Source organism: Miniopterus schreibersii (assembly GCF_964146895.1).
Source record: "Miniopterus schreibersii genome assembly, chromosome: 11".
NCBI classification, from domain to species: Eukaryota; Metazoa; Chordata; class Mammalia; order Chiroptera; family Miniopteridae; genus Miniopterus; species Miniopterus schreibersii.
In genome coordinates, this window is record NC_138111.1 from 27,659,671 (window position 1) to 27,680,969 (window position 21,299).

A 21,299-nucleotide genomic window follows, 5' to 3' on the forward strand; every position below is an offset into this window, starting at 1 on the left:
ACAATGTGTTGAAGGTTCATCTTTGTAGCATGTATCAGAATTTAATTTCTTTTTATGGCTAAATAATATTCCATTATATGTATACAGTGGTACCCCGGTTTTCAAACGTCTCCATTGAAGAACATTTCAGTTTATGAACTGCGCAAATCCAGAAGTAAATGCTTCGGTTTTCAAACTCACCTTGGAAGTCAAACATGCCACACAGCTTCTGCTGAGGGCAAGATCCTGAGGCCTAGCTGTTGGCTGTTGATCTCTCGGTTTTCGAACGTTTCAGAATTCAAACGGTCTTCCGGAATGGATTACATTAAAAAACCGAGGTACCACTGTATATCAACTTTGTTCATCCATTCATCTGTTGATGGACACTTGGGTTGTTTCAGTCTTTTGGCTATCGTGAAAAATGCTGCTGTGAACATGGTGTGCAAGTATGTTTTGAGTTCTTACTTTTAGTTCTTTTGGGTATATACTTAGGAGTGGAATTGCTGGATCATATGGTAATTCTATTTTAACTTTCAGGAGAATCACTGCCAAATTGTTTTTCACAGCAACTGCACCAGCAATGCATAAAAGTTTCAATTTTTCCACATCCTTGCCAACACATGTTCTCTCTCTTTTTAAAAAATAATAGCCATGCTAAATGGGTATGAAATGTTATCTCACTGTGGTTCTGATTTTCATTTCTTTAATGACTAATTATGTTGAGCATCTTTTCATGCATTTATTGGCCATGTGTATCTTCTTTGGAGAAAGTCTATTTTAGTCCATTGTCCATTTTAAAATTTTTGTTTTGTTTTTTGGTTATTGACTACTGATCTTTTTATTGTCTTCATAGCTTTGCCTTTTCCAGGACGGTTTAGAGTTGGATTCCTATAGTATGTTGTCTTTTCAGATTGGCTTCTTTCACTTAGCAATATACATTTCTTCCATGTCTTTGTTTGTTTTGTTTGTTTGTTTTAAAATATGTCTTAATTGATTTCAGAGAGAGGAAGGGAGAGAGAGAAAGAAAGATCAATAATGAGAGAGTCATTGATTGGCTGCCTCCTGCATGCCCCTTAGTGGGGATGGAGCCCTCAACCCCGACAAGTGCCCTGACTGGGAATTGAACTGCAACCTCCCTAAAGCAGGGATCAAACCTACACCCTTGGCATATCAGGACAATGCTCTAACCACTGAGAAACACCCACCGGGGCTCACCTAGAAGTTTCTTGAAGTGAGAGGTGGGCTTATATTCCCCAGACACTGCCCACATGCTTCACAAGCATAGCTGCCCTTTATAGTTAGGTGGGAAAGCAAGTCCCCAACATGCAGTGAGAGGAACAGGAACAGGCACACCACACCAAGAGGGAGAATGCAAAACTGACACACAGCCCTTCACTGTGGACATTCCTCGTGATCAATTCTAGGCCACTTCCCCCCCCTAAGGGCAAATATGTAAATAGAACTGTAAAATGAAAACATCAAATTCCCAACAAGATCCCAAGTCATTCTGAATTGCTGTGGCTTTGATTTTGAGAGTAATCTGTGAGGATGCAACAGAATTTAGCTTAACAAATGAGGCCAAAGACTTTAGTCATTAATGGAGAAGATCAAACCTATGTACAACACATCTTGATTAAAAGTGAATGTTGTCTGCCCTGGCTGGGTATTTCAGTTGGTTAGAGTGTTGTCCTGATATGCCAAGGTTGTAGGTTCAGTTCCCATCAGGGCACATACAAGAATCAACCAATGACTGCATAAATAAGTGGAACAACAAATCTCTCTCTCTCTCTCTTTCTCTCTCTCAAATCAATAGAAAAAAAAGTGAGTGTTCTCAAATATCCAACATCTGCCCATGGAATGTTTGATAAATTAACAAAATCAGCTCTAATTTCCAGAAAAACAAGTGGTATTGTTTAGTAACGAGTAAAAACAAATGTCTGGGAAGTCTTAGCTAATGTAATAAGACTGGGAAGGAAGAAATTAAACTCTTTGTTCACAGATGACATGATTGTCTATGTAGAAAATCTGAAAAAAGTGACAAGACTTCTGGAACTGGTTAGCAATTATAACAAGGTTGCAGAATATAAGGTTAATATATACAAAAGTCCGTTGCTTCCCTATATACCAGCAATGAACAAGTGGAATTTGAAATTTAAAAATCACATTCCCATTTACATAAGCTCCTCAAAAAATGACATACTTAGGTATAAATATAATAGAATACATACAAGATCCATATGAGAAAAACTACAAAACTCGAACGATATAAAAAAACTAAATAAATAGAGAGATATTCCATTTTCCAGGAAAGGAAGACTCAAAGATGTCAGTTCTTCCCAATTGATCTATAGATTCAAGGCAATCCCAAACAAAATCCCAGCAAGTTATTCTGTAGATATCAAAAAACTGATACTAAAGTTTACATGGAGAGGCAAAATACCCAGAATAGTCAACCCAATTTTGAAGAAGAGGAACAAAAAGGAACAAAAAGCAATAATAGGGGTATTTGGCTGCATGAACTAGAGGAAATGACAGCAGGTGACAGCCTGACTCTTTCCTTGGTACTATTACAGCAAAGGGCTATCTAGATGTGTTTGTAAGGTCACAAGATAAACGTGGCAACTTGGGTTTTGTGTATAAAATACACATTCTCTGCAGAGAACTTACTTAGATAAGGGCAAAGGGAACACTGCTCTGCAGGGGCAGAGGGAATCAGAAGGCAGTTTAGGAACCACGATGTACAAAGATAAATAGCTGAGAAAGCCAAGGGGGCAGCCTCCTAATTGGCTGCAACCAAAAGTCTCTCATCCTGTTATGTTAAGTACCAATAAAAACTGGTTTTTGCTTTCACTTGATTCTCGATATGAGAGCGATAACTGTGTAGAAAAGATTCAAAGATAAATAAAAGTGATCTCCTGAAAAGTGAGAGGGCTTCATTAAGAAAACACAAAGCAAAATAAACCTCTAAAAGGGAGAATGGGTGGAAGCAACCAAAGAAAATTCAAAAGGTGGAAAAGGAAGCCCCAACGTTTCATTGAGGTTAAGAGAGAAAAACAAATCTAGATGGTTCTCACTGCCTTTCACAGAGCATGTGCTCTGTGTATCTTTGTTGAATGAATGCTGCATCAATGACAGGGTAACAGAAAATGTTTGAGATTATAGTATCAGTATCTTTTCTTTTCCTCAAAATGGGCCAGAGAGACTTACCAGATCAAATAATCAATACTCAATTCTAGAAAACATGCAGTCACCAGCTCATCACTTCACATCTACTATGCTTCCCCAGAAGTCTCTCATCCTATAGAGCCTGATTGGTGAGTCAAGGCCAACAGGGATGAAAACAGGAAACACATATAGTAGGAGGTAAAAGCACACAAAAAGGCAGGCACATAGATCTTCAGGGACCCTATTGTGGCTCAGACCATATGAAACTAGATTGGGTGCTGGGTAGAAATAGGCAAGAAAACCTGCTTTCACATAGAATTATCATTAGCCCGAAGAATTGATTGAAGTGGTATATTTAAAGTAATTAGGAGGAAATATGTCCTTAGATTTCAGGAATTAAAAATAAACTGACCCAGAGAACATGATTTACTGAGGCCAGTGTAGTAGGCAGCCTCTCAGATGGCTCTCTTTGAGCCCTGCCTCCTCACATTCATGCCATTGTATAATCCTCTCCACTAGAGAACCTTGCTTGTGGCCAAAAGATTATGGCAACATTGAGAGGTATCACATTCCATGACTAAGTTACAAAATATTATTACTTCCATCCATTTTGCTAGCCAAATCCTTCTAATGCCTTCTTGGTATGCACACTTTTATGATATAAGCTGCCATGTTGGAGAGGCCCCTATGACAAGGCACTGAGGTGGCCTATGGTAAATAGCCAGTGAGAAACTGAAGCTCTCCTTTTTTTCTCCTTCAGTGAGAAAAGAACCAGAGGAACTGAATTCTTCCAACAACCACTGAGAGCTTGGAAGCAGGTCCCCAACTGAAACTTGGGATGAGACTTCAGACCCTAGGCTGACACCTTGATTTTGCCTTATGAGAGACCACGAGGCAGAGAGGATCCAGCTAAGTTCTGTCCGAATGGGTTCTTAACCCACAGATACCATGAGATAATAAATATGTGCTGTTATAACTGGCTAAGTTTGGGGTAATTTGTTATGCAGCAATAGTAATACAAACAGAAGTCAAGAAGCCCTGATTAGTTCCAGGGCTCTCAATGTGTGTACTACAGTTATGGCAAAAGCCTGGGGACATAGCATTCCTGTGCCTTACCAATTTTCTGGTGAAGTGTGTGTTCAAATCCTTTCCTTTTTTTACATGTGGGTTGTTCTCTTTCTTATTGTTGAGTCTTGAGTTATAGGACCAAAGGAGAAATAAAATCTACTATTATATTTAGAGATTTCAATACCCCTTTCTCAATAATTGATAGAACAAGTAAAAGAAAATGGAAAGATATACCATGTTTATAGGTCAGAAAACTCAATATTATTATGATGTCACCTTTCTCCTAATTGATTTAAATATTAAAGGCAATCCCAATCAAAATTCCAGCAAGATATTTTTTTGAGAAATTGACAAGCTCCTTCTAAAATTCATGTGGAAATACATAGGACCCAGAATCACCAAAACAACTTTGCAAAAGAATAAAGTTTGAGGATTAATACTATGTCACTTCATGACTTATTATAAAGCCACAACAATCAATACAGTATGGTATTGGCATAAAGATAGACAAATAGATCAGGGGAACAGAACAGAGAATCTACAACAGGCCCACTTATGTATGAACAGCTGATTTTCAACAAAAGAGTCAAATCTTTTCAACAAGTGGTGTGAATAACTGATTATCAATATTCAAGAAAATGAATTTCAATTCCTATTTTATAATAGTATATGTCTATTTCTCCATTGCATGTCTTTATGGTATTATTGTCATACATTTTACTTATTTATATAGTTTAAAACACAGAGTATGTTATCATTATTTTGTTCAGTTAATTATCTTTAAAGAAATATAAGCAATAGGCAAAATATACATTTAACTGTTTTCTTACCATTTGTAATTCTTTTTATTTTTTTATATTTCTTATTTAAATCTGGTATCATTTTCCTTCTGCCTGAATGATTTCCTTTAACACGTATTTTAGGGTGTTACTCCTGATGATGAATTTTTTCAGCCTTTGTATGTCTAAAGTCTTTATTTCAATTTTTAAAATAATAACTTTATTGGGATTAAATTCATATACCATACAATTCACCACTTTAAAGTTTACCATTCAGAGCAAAGACGAAGACAGAGGAGGCAGCAGCTGAAACTCATCCCAAATCTGTTTTCCAGAAATCATCCTGGAACCATGCCTGAAATGCCCGAGAACATGGAACAAGAGGAAGTTAACATGCCCAGTAGGGAGATTCTGGTCACTGGTGCCACTGGGCTTCTTGGCAGAGCCGTGTACAAAGAATTTCAGCAGAATAATTGGCATGACGTTGGCTGTGGTTTTAGAAGAGGAAGACCAAAGTTTGAACATGTTAACCTATTGAATTCTAATGCGCTTCATCAAATCATTTGTGATTTTCAGCTCCATGTCATAGTACATTGTGCAGCAGAGAGAAGGCCAGATGTTGTAGAAAATCAGTCAGATGCCGCTGTTCAACTTAATGTGGATGCTTCTGGGAATTTAGCAAAGGAAGCAGCTGCAATTGGAGCATTTCTAATCTATATTAGCTCAGATTACGTTTTTAATGGAACAAATCCTCCATAGAGAGGAAGATATACCAAGTCCCCTAAATCTGTATGGCAAGACAAAATTAGAAGGAAAGAAGGCTGTCCTGGACAACAATTTAGTAGCTGCTGTTTTGAGAATTCCCATTCTGTATGGAGATGTGGAAAAGCTGGAGGAAAGCTCTGTGACTATTATATTTGATAAAGTGCAGTACAGCAACAAGTCGGCCAACATGGACCACTGGCAGCAGAGGTTCCCCGTGCATGTCAAAGACGTGGCCTCCGTGTGCCGTCAGTTAGCAGAGAAGAGAATGCTGGATCCATCAATTAAGGGAACTTTTCACTGGTGTGACAATGAACAGATGATGAAGTAAGAGATGGCGTGCCCAATCGCAGATGCCTTCAACCTCCCCAGCAGCCACTTACGGCCAATAACTGACAGTCCTGTCTTAGGAGCTCAATATCCAAGAAATGCTCAGCTTGACTGTTCCAAATTGGAGACCTTGGGCATCAGCCAGAGAACACCATTTAGAATCGGAATCAAAGAATCACTCTGGCCCTTCCTCACTGATAAGAGATGGAGGCAAACTGTCTTTCGCTAGTTTGGCAAGTGGTGGAGTTAGGATTCGTCTGGCCCAGAGCGCTCCCTGCTCACCTCTGCTTCTCACAGACTCTCATAGTGGGCTGAACATGAGCTTCAGATCAGATAGACCTGGGTTTGACTGCAGATCCTGACATTTAGCTGGTGGTTTCACCTTCGGCATAGGAAGTCCCTTCTCTGAGCTTTAGTGTCCTGTGCAGTAAAATAGGAATGAATATTTGTGTGAAGAAAGCTGAGATAACCCCCATCAAAATTCATGGCTGTAGTAGGTTCTTGAGAAAATAAAAAATGTTGGCTAACCCTTAAAAAAAAATAATAATAAAGTTTACCATTCAGTGGTTTTTAGTATATTTGCAGAATTTCTCAACCATCACCATAATCAATTTAGGATTTTTTTATTATTCCAGTAAGAAACCCTATAACCATTAGCATACCCCACCCCTACTTCCTGCTTCCCTACATAAAACTAAAAAGTTTCTGCACAGCAAAAGAAACCATTGACAAAACAAAAAGACAACAAAGCGAATGGGAGAAGATATTTGCAAATGACACCCCCAATAAGGGGCTAATATTCAAAATATATAAAGAATTCACACAACAACAAAAAAATCAAATTATCCAATTTAAAAATGGTCAGAAAACCTGAATAGACACTTTTTAAATGAAGACATACAGATGCCAAACAGATAAGTGAAAAGATGTTTCACATCACTAATTATTAAGGAAATACAAATCCAAACCACAATGAGATAATACTTCACACTTGTTAGAAAGGCTATTATCAAAAAGACAAGAAATAACAAGTAGTAGGACATGGAGAAAAGGGAACCTTCATACAATGTTGGTGGGAATGTAATTAGTGCATCCACCATGGAGGTTACTTAAAAAATTAAGAATTAAACTACCATATGATCCAGCAGTTCCTCTTCTGGGTATTTACCCCCAAAATATGAAAACACTTATTTGTAAAGATATATGTACCACTATATTCATTGCAACATTGTTTATGATAGCAAAGACATGAAAACAAACTATGTCCACTAATGGATGATTGGATAAAGAAGATGTAGTATATGTAACACAATGAAATATTACTCAGCTGTAAAAATGATGAAATATTGCCATTTGTGACAACATGGATGGATCTTGAGAGTATTATGCTAAGTGAAAAAGGCCAGGCAGAAAAGGGCAAAAACCATATGGTTTCACTCATGTGGAATAAAAACCAAAAAGTAACAGACTAACAAAATGAATGAAAATAAACTCAGAGATACAGACAATAAAATTGTGATTACCAAAGTGAAAAGAGGGTGGGGAGAGGACAAAGTGGGTAAAGGCAATCAAAATATAGTAATGGAAGAAAACTAGACTTTGGGTAGGGAGCATGCAATAGAGTACAAACATGTTGAATTACAATCTCTTACACCTGAAAATTATATAATGTTATTAACCAATGTTACCCCAATAAATTTAGTTTTAAAAAAACTAAATCTCAGAAAAGACCTGAGAGACTTTAAACTCTAACCTTGAGCTTATCCTTAGGCTCAAAGCGTTTCCAACTAATTAGAGAACTGCCCCAGCATAGAGCCAGTCTGCAAAGACTGAGAGAGGTGGCTCTTTTCTTTCTTTTCTTTTCTTTTCTTTTCTTTTCTTTTCTTTTCTTTTCTTTTCTTTTCTTTTCTTTTCTTTTCTTTTCTTTTAAAAGCATATCTTTATTGATTTCAGAGAGAGGAAAGGAAGGGGGAGAGAGAGAGATAGAAACATCAATGATGAGAGTCATTGATCGTCTGCCTAGCCCACAACTCGGGCATGTGCCCTGACCGGGAATTGAACTGTGATCTCCTGGATTCTAGGTCAATGCTCAACTGCTAAGCCATGCCCAGCCGGGCCAAATGCTTAATTTTTAAAAATCACAAAGGATACAAAGAAATGGGATAGCATGGCTCATTTAAAATTAGAAAATAAACTGGCAAAAGTTTTTCCTGAAGAAGCACAGGCATAAACTTACTAGACAAAGACTTTAAAACAACTATCTTAAATATGCTCAAAGAACTAAAGAAAAACATAGACAAATAACTAAAGAAAATAAAAAATATGATATACAAACAAAATGAGAATATCAACAAAGAGATATAAATTATAAAAAAAAAACCCAAATCATGCCCAGCCAAGCATGGCTCTGGAGTTGAACATCGACCTAGGATCCAGATCACAGTTTGATTCCCAGTCAGGGCACATGTTCTGGTTGTTGTCTTAATCCCCAGGAGGAGGCGTGCAGGAGGCAGCCGATCAATGACGACTCTCTCATCATTGAGGTTTCTACCTCTCTCTCTCTCCCTCTCCCTTCCTCTCTCTGAAATCAATAAAGATATATTTTTTAAAAAAAGAAACCAAATCAAAAGTCTGGAGCTGAAAAATACAATAAGTGAATGGAAAGATTCACTAGAGGGGTTCAACAGCAGATTTATGCAGAGAGAAGAAAGAATCAGCAGACTTAAAGATAGGATATTTAAAATTATCGAGTCTAAGGAGGAGAAAGAAAAAAGAATTCTTCCCCCTAAGACCAGTTGCAAGGCAAAGTTGTCTACTCTCACAAACTCTATTCAACATTTTACTGAATGTTCTAGTCAGTGCAATAGGTAAAAAAGAAAAATGAAATGCATTCATTCACATTATAAAACAAGATATAAAATTGTCTGACAATATGTCAGGCAAATTATTATCAATTTAGAAAATACTAAAGAATTTACCAAAAAAGCTGCTCCAATTAATAAGAGAATTTAGCAAGACGGAAGGATATAAGATACATTTTCAAACAAATTCTATTACTATATACTAGCAACAAAAATTAGAAATAGAAATAAAAAGCAATATCATTTCCAATAATATAAAATTTGAAATAGGAATAAATTCACAAAATATTTCAAGACTTGTAAAAAAAACCCTATAAAACATTTCTGAGAGAACTTAAAGATACTCTAAATAAATGGAGAGATGTACTATATCCATGGATCAAAAGAATTAATATTTTTAAGATATCAAATTTACTCATAGGAATTTTTCCTACATATATACTCACATATGTGTACAAAGATTTATATACGTGAGGTTTGTGTCAGCATTATTTTTAGAGCAAAAGGTTGTAAATAACTAATTATCCATGAATAGAGAGAACTGAAGATGAGTGTGTTATAGTTATATCAAAGACGACATTAGAGTCATTTAAAAATGGTATGCACAAGATATATTCATATTATTAAATTAAATAAAAAAGGGAAAACTATATTACACTTCCATTTATGAATAAACACATAAAAATTAATTCATTTTTGGCTATGCTAGACTAGCTTGGAAAGATATACAGGAATCTAATAGGGATGACTGGCTCAAGGGAGGAAAAATGGGAGATGAGAGACAAAGATGAAAAGATGACATATTTACTACATACCTTAATCTGCCTATTGAATTGTTATATATATATACGTGTGTGTGTGTGTGTGTGTGTGTATGCCTACTCTTTTTTTTTTTAGAGAAGAGGCATTAAGAATTCATGCCGTAAGTTTATTTACAAACACATCTAGTTATTGAGTTCAATAGTTGGATACATTTTTCAGAGACTGCACCTCTTAAAATGCTCCTCTTCATATCTGTTTCATGGATTAACTAAAACAGCCTCATTTTTTAAGCAGTTGGTGTCTTACTATAAAGAAAGGTGGGGCAAAACCAGATCCAAAGAACAAAGTTCTCATAGCTAGTAACCAACACTTGTTTTCCATTGAAAATGGCAAATTCTTCCCTGGACCCTCCTCATAGTGGCTTCTAAGGGCCACAGAGGTGAACCTCCGAATGCTCTGTCCCAACATTTTGCTGTTGGAAGCCCTGCGAAAGCCACAGAAGCTGAAAGCAGAAGAAACGGTGGTACTGCACCAATCCTTTTTTCTATATGCCTACTTTTAAAAAACAACAATTAATTTCAATTAAAATCAAGTAAGTGCACTGACCCTTTATCAAGAAACTTCACCTCTGCACCTCCAATCCTTCCCCACAAGTCCTCTCCAACACACCACCTACACCTCTGCTAGAGGTAGACTGCATGGGTTACTGCCAAATGCACTCTGTGGCCCATTCCTCAGTGATCTACAACTGTTGGTAAGTTTCTCTCCCATCTGGAACATGCTTCTTTCCACCACAGCTGGCACTTTTAGACCCAACTCCAATGTCACTCTGCCCAAGAACCATATCTGTCACTCAGATCCTCATTATGCTTTCTCTCATCTGAAATGCGATGTTTGTAACATAGGACTCAAAAATGAGTATATCTTTTCAAACAACCAGCTATTGGTTTCATTGATTTTTGTATTGTATTTTTAGACTCTATTTCATTTATTTCTGCTCTGATATTATTTCCTCCCTTTTACTCACTTTGGACTTAGTTAATTGGCGTTCCCCCCCCCCCCGCCCCCCATTCCTTTGAGTGTAAAGTTAGATAGTTTATTTGAGATTTTTCTGTTTCTTGAGGTAGGCCTATAATGCTATGAATTTCCTTCCTAAGTCTGCTTTCGCTGTGTCCCATAGGTTTGGGGTTGTTGTGTTCTGATTTTCATTTGTTTCAAGATATATTTTGATTTCTTCCTTGATCTCATTGTTAACCCACTCATTGTTTAGTAACATGTTATTTAACCTCCACGACTCTGTGTGTTTTCAGTTTTTTTCTTGTGATTGATTTCTAGTTTCATACCATTATTATCAGAGAAGATGCTTGATATGATTTCAGTATTCTTAAATTTATTGAGACTTGTTTTGTGCCCTAATATGTAGTCTATCCTAGAAAATGTTCCACATACACTTGAAAAGAATGTATATTCTGCTGCTTTGAAGTGAAATGCTCTGAAGATATCAATTAAATACATCTGATCTAGTCTGTCATTTAAGGCCCCTGTTTCCTTGTTGATTTTCTGTCTGGAAAATTTACCCACTGATGTCAATGAGGTGTTAAAATTCCCTACTATGACTGTATTACTGTCAATCTCTTCTTTTATGTCCATCAAGATTTGCTTTACATATTTAGGTGCTCCTATGTTAGGTGCATAAATGTTTACAAGAGTTATATCCTCTTGTTGAGTTGCTCTTTTTATCCTTTTATGTGGTGTCCTTCTTTGTCTTACTATAGCTTTTAAAAGTCTATTTTTTCAGTATTGTTTCCCCAGCTTTTTTTTTTTTTTTGCACGAAATATCTTTTTCCATCCCTTTACTTTTAGTCTCTGTATATCTTTTTTTCTGAGGTTAGCCTCTTGTAGACAGCATATATATGGGTCCTGTTTTCTTATCCATTCAGCTACCCTATGTCTTTTGATTGGAGCATTTACACCATTTACATTTAAAGTCATTATTGATAATATGTATTTATTGCGATTTTATTCTTTTAACTATGTTCTTCCTGCTCCTCCTCTTCCTCCTCCTCCTTCTTTTTCTTCAAGCAGACTCTTTAACATTTCTTATAATACTGGTTTGGTGATAACAAACTCTTTTAGCTTTTTCTTGTCTAGGAAGCTCTTTATTCCTCCTTCTATTTTAAATGATAGCCTTGCTGGTTAAAGCAGTCTTGGTTTTAGGTCATTGCTTTTCCTCACTTTGAATATTTCATGACAATCCGTCTGGTCCGAAACGTTTTTGTTGAGAAATCAGCTGACAGTCTTATGGAAGCTCCCTTGTAGGTAACTGACTGCTTTTCTTTTGCCACTTCTAAGATTCTCTCTTTGTCTTTAACCTTTGCGGTTTTAATTATAATATGTCTTGGTATGGGGCATCAGTAGATGAGCGGATAAAAAAGCTGTGGGACATTTATGCAACTGAATACTACTCAGCTGTAAAAAAAGAAGAAAATCTTACCTTTTGTGACAGCATAGATGGACCTGGAGAGTATTATATTAAGTGAAATAAGCCAATCAGAGAAAGACAAATACCATATGATTTCACTTATATGTGGAATCTAATAAACAAAATAAACAAAGTGGAGACAGAATCATGGATAAAAAGAAGAGACTGATAGCTGTCAGAGGAGAGGTGGTTGGGGGCTGGGTGAGAAGAGGTATGGTGATTGCCAGAGTGAATGGGGGTGGGGGAGGTAGAAGAAGGAAAAGCAGGGATAAAATGTGATGGAAGAGACTTGACTTGGGACGGTAAACACACAATACAGTGTACAGATGATGTATTGTAGAATTGTATACCTGAGGCCTATATAATTTTATTAACCAATGCCACCCCAATAAATTCAGTTTTTTAAAAAAGATCCCAAACCAAAAGAATATAAAATTCTATTTAGATTGTTGGCTACTTCTTCTTGTAAATTAGTCTTACCTTGGAAACTACATTAAATGTCTTGAGAGCAGGAAGGCAACTCCACTCAAATATTTTTGTACACTTAACACTGCCCAGCTTAGGGATGAATATAGATTGGGGGCTTACCATATCGTTGGGTGGAAGACTGAATACTGGGGGAAAGACTAAATAGCCTCTTTATACATTTTGAGCTCAAAGATTTTTGGCTGTGAGACCACATCATCAGAACATGACTCTCTCAAGGAAATTCTAAAATCCTAGAGTGTTAGAGAAATATGACAATATCCACTGAGGTAGGGAAGGTAACATAAATGTGTAAATAAATAGGCAGAGTATTGGAGTGATGGGCCTTGAGGATGAATTAAAAAGCAAGAAACCTGCTTGATGGTTTTAAATATCCAGGTGTAAAAATAAAAACAATAACAACAACAAAATATTTCTTCAGGAAAACAGCAGACATCCAGAGTAGATGAGAACATTTAACTAGATCAGCAACTAGTTTATGACCTTAAGTCAGAAGTGCCCACTAACCCATCTCTGCAGGTAGTTATCTCCATGACCAAATAGAGTTCTATAACATGGTAAAAACAAAACAAAAAACAGTTTTAAAAAGCAGCTGTTAAAGGAGCTCTAGCTCAGCTGGCATGACTCAGTGGTTGAGCATCAACCCATGAACCAGGAGGTCACGGTTTGATTCCCGGTCAGGGCACATGCCCAATAGGGGACATGCAGGAGGCAACTGATCAATGACTCTCACCACTAATGTTTTCACCTCTCCCTCTCCCTTTCTCTCTCTGAAATAAAAACATTTAAAAAAAACTCTTGCCTGGCCGGGTGTGGCTCAGTGTTAAGCATGGACTTAGGATCCAGGCGATCAGGGTTCGATTCCCGGTCAGGGCACATGCCCGGGTTGCGGGCTGCAGCCGATCAATGACTCTATCATTGATGTTTCTATCTCTCTCCCTCTCCATTCCTCTCTCTGAAATCAATAAAGATATAAAAAAATAAAATAATAAAATAACTCTTTATGCAAGTCTCATTAGTGTGTCTCCATGGAAGACAGTGTTTACAATCTCTTCCCACCCATCTGCAAGCTTAAGGCCACACAGACTGGGAGGCACTCCTTCCTGCCTCCCACAGTGGCATTTAGAGATACTACAACCTTGGCCTTTACCTGCCACATCAGCCATGGTCCCCTTCATGTACCTCTGATTTCCTTTCACATAGCTCGTAACATCAAAGCTCTCCATTTCCAAGCCATAACCAGACTCTGCCCTCCCTAAGCTTGTGTGTACTTCTCACATATATTTCCAGTATAGAGGGGGCAGTTTATGAAGATTCTCTGTCTCTCTCAAGAGGTGTCCTGTGTCCCTAAACACTCAATTTTCTAGGGACAGATGACCAGAAAATTGTCATGAAGGAGAGAACCAAGCCATCAGGCTGGTGTAGTGTGTGGAGAATGAAGACAAAGTGGGAGCATAGACACTGCCTGTGAGTGGGCATTTTAGTCTCTGGCTCTGTAATCTTTACAGACACCAGACATACTCATCGACAGACTGAATCACCACACAAGCTTCCCTAAGACATATAAGTCTTTGACACTACACCTGCCTTGTGAAACAGAAGGTCTTTGTGATGCAGCTTGGTGACCTGGTTCCATCCTCTGTGAGGTGGAGATGACAAGGTCTAGCATTGGGGGTCATTAGCTACTAATGACCCAGAAATAGGGATGGGTAGTCTCCTCATGCTTATGAAGTTTAGATCATGTTGAACCCTACTTTTTTTCTGTGGGATTTGATGTATCCCTTATATACCTATGGCTTCATCTTCATTATTATCCTAATTATCTGGCAAGTGAAAAGGAGTTACCAAGGGTTAAGGTTAAAACCTAGAAGGAGCTGCTGTCAGGTAGGGAAACACTATGACTATGATTAACCTAATTAAGCCTCAGATAAGAAGCTTTTAAGACCTCAGAGCCTCTCCTTTTACCCTCTCTGCCCATTATTATACCATACATTCAGTTACTTTAATATGGTACTTTTCTTCTCAGAGACTAGAAATAATTCCTTACCAGGCTGTCCCTGCAATGTATTCTAATTGAAAAATCAAGAACCAGACTATCAACCTTGGGTAGAGACCTAGATTCAGTGAAATCTTTATCAATGGATCTCAGAAGACTTCCCAATATGGAGGATTCTTCTGGTTAGTGGTCCATTAAGATATTTGTTAGCAAAGGTCCTTTGGCTATTAGACCTACACACCCTTTAATTTGTTCAACTCTTTCTCTTATTTCATCATAAATCTCATGTAGAACTTCTCCTGAAAATAGATGGGGGTTATAGAGTATGGAACAGTCTTGAAATGAATCAGAAGCAAGCAGAGAAGGGAAATGTTGGGGTGAAAAAGGATGGAGATGGAAATGAAAGTAAATAAAAATACAGGCAGATAAACAGAAAGGGATTAGAAAATGTATATTTGATTTGTCTCATTTTGAACATAAAAATTAAAAGTGTCTCAGCTTCACACTCTATTTTGTCTTTAAGCGTCACCGAAAACTCAGGCAAAGGGCTAGAGATGCAGCGTCAAGAGGTAAAGTTCCAGTCCCTTCTCTGACTCCCCTCCACTGTGGGCGAGGGTCCCACTGATTTTGTCTCCCTTTCACCTTTGGTGCTGGGAACAGGTGCTCTAACCACTAAAGGTTCCAATTCCTCAAGGTGACAAATTCTCCCAGAAGACTTCCTTGGGTGGGAAATCAGAGCCTGGGAATGTTCCAAAATCCTCCACCTTACCCAAAAAATGAAGAGTGAGGAAGTAGTAGCAGGTCCTCAGCTGTGCCATTTACTAGTTTTATGACTCTGTGGAAGTCACTTCATCTGTTGTCCTTTATCCAACAAATGGGCATCTGAAGATCATGCCTCACTCACAGTGCAGTGTGAGGATCTAATGAGATTTGGTCCTGGACAGCACATCATAACTGGTTAAGTTGTACCCAGACATGCCCTAGAGCACTGACTGTTGGGGCTTTCAGGCTCTTCTCATTGAAAGGCCTTCAGCTGCCTATAGGATGTCCCTGAATCCTCTCTCATTCCATGTAACACTGTCGCCTGATTTCTCAGCTAGGAAACATTCCTGCAAAGAAGCTGAGAAGCCATGGGAGCTGCTCTCTGTCATGAAAAGGTGATCGCTTGCTCCCTGTAGTCTCCCAACTCCAGCCTGGACTGTGATGATTTCTCTGCTTGGCCTGGGCAGGGATGAGGAGAGGGATGATGACTGGGAGGGAGTCAGACACAGCGGAGGTTGGAGCACTGGTTGAGAGGGTTGCCAGGGCAAAGGGAACTCAGACATCTCAGGAGAGAGGAGTCTCCCAGTTCTACTCTGAGCCAAGCTCGCAATGCTCCTGGAATTCAGAATTTGACTAGTGCTTAATTCATAAAAGATCCTACATGGGTTTGTACTCAGCCAAAAGACCAGTTATCCAACAAAGAGAATGGATAAATATGTGCATAAATAAGTCATCATTGTCATATTCTCCTTACAGCTACACCCTTTCAAGGGCAGACCCCTAGACCTTGCTGACATTGCATTCTCTAGTTCTATCTTCAGGGAGCTCAGTTCCTGGGACAGCCTTCAGCCAGGAGTCAGTTATCTCATCCTCCTCTTAAGAGTTCTAGAGAATTAGATTGGCTCCCACGAGATGCTATTTATAGATACAGTGACTTCTCAGAGTTTCTAGAATGCAGAGTTCCCACATGAACCTTAATTTCCAGAGTTTGGAAATATTGACTATCAGACTGTGGTTTTCTTACCCCAAATGAGACTCACTTCGGGTTCTACTTGGTGATATTCCAGGTGATGCTCCATCAGCTAACCATTGGCTCCCCCATCTGCCATCTTTCCTTCTCCTGGTTGAACTTCTCGACATGGGTCAGCAGAGAACTCACCCCACCTCCCAGTTGTTACAGCCCTGTGTTCCCATGGATGGTCTGAGACCTTGCCCTACAAGCCACTGGTCCTCACACCAGCACACTATAACTTGCCAAATGGCATTTTATTACAAAGAAAATTTGAGGAGTAAACATCAGAGGGTGAGGGAGATGCCCCAGGGTGTACAGGACTAGGGAGGGAAGGACCAATCTTAAGGCCACAACTTTCAAAAGAGGTAGATGTCAGTACATCATTAACAGTTGCCATGTTTTCTCTTCTAGCCAGAGCTGGCTTCCTCAGGAGGGAAGTGTACGAAGGCTTCTGTGTGCAGATACTTACTGCGAAATCTGTAATGCCATGGCATTGAAGATTCAGCGGTTGCTGGTGGGTGAGAACACCCTGATCTCTCCCTTTACATTGGGACCATCAGAGGGCTCCTCTTGCCTAGAGATTTTGTCCAAGTCCAATGTGTCTTTTGAGCAGAGTCTGGAGCATCATTCCATGCACTCCAAAGAGCGTTCATTTCCATCTGCAACCCCTTCAGTGTCACAATTAATGGATCAGAAATCCTTAACCTGGTCAACTGCCCAGTCAATCAGTTCAGTTAACATCCAAAATTATGGGGCAGAAAACCTCCGGCTAGAGCAGACACTTCAAGGGCAAGAAATGCCAGTGGATCCAGAGAATATGTCTTCTTCAAGGTTTAAGGAGCCTAAGAGTACAGTGAAGCAGCAAAACATATTGAAAAGAAACCTCAACTTTGTGTACCGGAAACAAGGTCAACAGCACTTGCATCCCCAAGACCCTCTGCTGACTCTGAACCGTGAAATCACTGCCCTGACACATTCTATGGCCTTGCCTATGGTCACTATCCTCCCTACCCACCTGCCATTCTCCAGTCCTGAAGTCCTGCATCTTCTTGAGGTACATGTAAAAAAATGGATGCATTTCCAGAGGTGGGGGCTGCCCAGACGGGTAGAGGAGTCCCTGAGGCAGCTTATGCCAAACCTGCCATTATATTACCAACCTGTAAACAAGCAGCCAGTTTCTTTCATCCAAAATGACATTGCTGAATTCTCTGTAGAGAAATTTGCAACCATTTCCTACCAGACCTGGGGTTCATGTATGGCTGGCCAGGCTACCCAGGCATTTTGGGTCTCTGAATGGTCCATTATAGACCCAATACAAAGACACCACTACCAGCAAAACCCAAACCATGTGGCTCTTGCCTTGCCCTCTCCAGACCTCAAAGGCTTAAGTGGCCTCTATTCACTTCATGAGCAACAAGCTAATGACACGCTGAGCCATTTAAAGCAGAAATATGTCCAGTTATTCTGTGGTCTCCCTTCTCTGCACAGTGAGTCTCTGACTGACACCTTCTTGGGCTCTCAAGATAACTTGACAAACAGGACCATGTCCAAGCTAACCTTGAAGGATCCTTTTCTCTTCAAGGGGCCCTCCTTCCTCCGCGTGCAACCTAAAACTGCACCTCAGTCAGCCCCACTCTCTTCCCCATCAGCCCCAAATTGGGTCATGCCATCTGGCCATCAACAAGCTCAGATCAATGTCCCATTTCTGACTCTGGCTGAGTGTGAAGCCTTAGAGTGGCACCTGCTGCAGAGGCAGCTCCAGCGTCAGTGGGGTTTGCCAGTTGCTTTACAGAGAACTCAGCACACCCAGAGCCCCATGCAATATAAGTCTTGGCACAAAGCACGGTCTCCTCAGACAGTGAAAACTTCCTGGCCAGGGCAGTCCATCCCTGTCCTCACAAGGGAACTGCTCTGGCCAGAGCATGCCCGGAAGCTGCTGGAATTCCACCTCCAGAGGCAGTTGATTCACCATCGCTGGGGTCTGCCCCAGATGATCCAGCAGTCCTTCCAGTTGCTCCTGTCCCCCACTCATCATCAGACTCCATCCTGGAGCAGCAAAACCCTAACCAATGTGAATGTTTCCCAACCCTCAGCTCCAGAAGCCACTGGTGCTGGTGACCATTTCTCACCCTTTAAGGACTCAGTGTCAGTCCTCATGCCACACTTATTTGACCAGGTCAAGGCAATACTGCAGAGCCACATCAATTCCAAATGTGGGCAGATCCATGAAGGCAAGATCCCTGTCCATGTGTATAGGTCTTGTGAGTGCATAATTCCTGGGGGCCTCACAGTGGCTCCCTTCACCTGCATCCCAGAAGCCAAGTCCCCGGAGCTACAGGCAGCAACCCACCCTGACCTACAACAGAAGGTTATGCCCTGGATGCCAATAGACCTTGATCAGCAGCAACAGACCTCAGAAGATGCTGTCACTGAACAACTGGGACTACCCCAAGCCCTATCTAAGGAAACCATGGATCAACTGAAGACAACTTTACGGCACAAGTATCTGGCCTTTTTATCAGGGCTCCCTCCTCTTTCGTATGTGGCTCCCCCCAAGGCCATGTCCTCAGCAATCGCTAGTGGAGCTACAATCACAGACGTGGTTCCTGAGGCTGTCAAAATCTTAACAGAACCTCTGACTCAGATGATTTCACCTGAAGAGCAGTGTCTAAGTCGTGGGCCATGCTTTCAAGATACCAATGAGGCTTGTGCAGGAATTGCAGATGAGTTTCAGTCTGAAGCACAGGTGGAAGGAATGATTGAGATGGAGCCTCTAGAAAGCCAGACAGAGTCTGCTAGGCCCTACTTATTCAAGAAACCCATCTTGGCCAGACTAAATTTCCATCTGAGAAGGAAGATCCTAGAGATACAATGGGGAATTCCCACAAAGGCAAGGGAGTCCAGGGAACAAACTGTAGTCATCCCAGAGGATATATCCACACAGGAGTCTCTTGGGAGTCTAAACAACCAAGGAAAAACATTGCTCCAGGAACTGCTTATCACACCACACACTCCCCATGCCCCAAATCTAAAATGGCTCTACCTTAAGGAACAGCTGGTCACAGAGTTAAACGCAGCACAGCAGACCCCGAAGCAGCCTAGTTCCAGAGTAGCACCTCATGGTTCTGTCCACAGTTCCTCCAAGATGTCACAACCCAGTAGAGACATGACAGAGGGCCCAGTGCTTTGTGTTCAGCTGGAGGCCAGTGTGAACAACCCCATCCTGGAGGAGGTGCAGAGCCCTGAGTCCCTAAGTCCTGGCAAGAGCAAGGACCCAGCCCAAGTCCCCATGCTGGCTGAAAAGAAAGAAGGCCCAAGGAAACCTAGATCTGCAGGAAAATGTGGAGAAGGAGATGCAGGGTTTGCACTCTCCTCAACAAGAGAAAAAAGCCATCCTGTTGAAGCCCAGAGACCAGATGGGATGCTCCTGAACAGGACACCCCAAAGCCCCTGGCGATGGAAACATAGCTTTCACCTTGATGCTCCCTGCAGTTCCCAGCATCACCCTCAGCTTAATCCCCCAGAGCTTCCTCTAGGAAACCCTGGGGGTAAAGAATCTAAGGAGAATGACCTTCAAGACAGTCAAACCAGGCTCAATGTCTGTCTCAAACAAGCAAGGACTCCTAAGAGTACCCAACCTGTAGGGCCCCTGGGGTTACATGGCCAACCTGTCCTGGGCCAACTCATTCAGTATAAGCTATTACAGGGCCGAAGTTTGCAAGGTCAGGTTTTTCAGGGGCAGGTGCTGCCAGCCCATACTCACAAGAAGCCCAGCCTTCCAGAATTGGGCTTGAGAAATAAGATGAAATCCCTTCTGCAGTGTATAAACATCAAGTCAAAAGGCAAAGGGCACAAAGACTCCAATTTTTTGACAGTTGCAAAAATGGCCAACACTAGGAGAAAAAAGGTAGGAAAAAAGTTGGCTTCAGCCAAAATTCCCATGAAGCAAACTAAGACAGAGAAGAAGACAAGTGGGGTCCTCAAAGCCCAATCTCCCCACATTGAGATGCAAGTGGACCTGGCCTTCTTGTATGGCTCCCATTTCCCAAACATTAAGCTCAGGCACCGCTCCTGTTGCCATCGATTCTACTCTGCCTCAGGCTTGGGCCACCCCTGCCACTGCCCTCGACACTGTCCTCAAGTGGTTTGTGCCACCCAACCAGGAACACACCCTAACTCTCAACTCTCACCTCAGAGGGAAATGCTGGCCTGCTCAAGAAGACCCAGAACAGTTGAAGGATTTTATAGGCTCCTCCATGTCTGCAACCCTTGAAGGGCTAGCTACTGTCCTTTTCATTAATGTGAAGGTAGGGCCAGGTGCCACCCAAATACAGTCTATATCTCTAAGCAAAGAGTTGTCTGTCTGCTCCTTCCCTCCACTGTTGTGTGTTAAGGGAAGGCATGAGGGAGGCTAAAATGTCCTTCCTACCTAGGGAAGGAGCTTTAACCCACACTTAAGGGGGCTCAGCATTCCACAGACTCCTCCCAGCCCCACCTGGGACAGTGGATGAAGGAACTTGAGCAGAGAAGGAAGGCCCTCGTCTAAGGGCATTGAAGGTAAAGGTCAGACTTGAATTCTATCATGGCTTCCCATGGTATCCTTGGGCCCAGAGGAGCAATGGGGACATGAGGATAGTACTGACATGAAGAAGTGTCTGGGAGTCCCACAGGCAAAATTCACTGTTGACTTCTATCTATGGCCACATCTGGAGAGGAGCTTTTTAGAGAAGTGCCACATGCTCCAGCCTTGAGGAGGTGCTTTGTGTTTATCAAAAGCATGTAGCTAATGTGGCGGACTGTCAAAAGCAAGTGATAGAATCTCCCCATCTCTGCTCCCTCTTGGTTATTGGTTAGA

At 40.7% G+C, this 21,299-nt stretch overlaps 1 protein-coding gene and 2 pseudogenes across 3 annotated transcripts; 2 read left to right on the forward strand and 1 right to left on the reverse strand.

The window, feature by feature from the left end:
• Window positions 1–5,342: 5,342 nt before the first annotated feature.
• LOC308564071 (methionine adenosyltransferase 2 subunit beta pseudogene) lies at window positions 5,343–6,312 on the forward strand (annotated as a pseudogene). The gene has a single exon. The product of its transcript is annotated as a methionine adenosyltransferase 2 subunit beta pseudogene (transcript).
• A 3,590-nt stretch (window positions 6,313–9,902) lies between these two features.
• Window positions 9,903–10,174, reverse strand: LOC308563626 (cytochrome c oxidase subunit 7C, mitochondrial pseudogene; annotated as a pseudogene). Its single transcript has one exon. The product of its transcript is annotated as a cytochrome c oxidase subunit 7C, mitochondrial pseudogene (transcript).
• Window positions 10,175–14,414: 4,240 nt separating this feature from the next.
• On the forward strand, window positions 14,415–20,717 carry SPATA31F1 (SPATA31 subfamily F member 1; the record flags this gene model as incomplete). The annotated part of the gene is made up of 4 exons (XM_081151776.1): window positions 14,415–14,558; window positions 15,194–15,239; window positions 15,767–15,827; window positions 16,856–20,717. 4 exons carry the CDS (start codon window positions 14,415–14,417, stop codon window positions 20,715–20,717), a joined length of 4,113 nt encoding a protein of 1,370 aa, XP_081007902.1.
• Window positions 20,718–21,299: the final 582 nt, after the last annotated feature.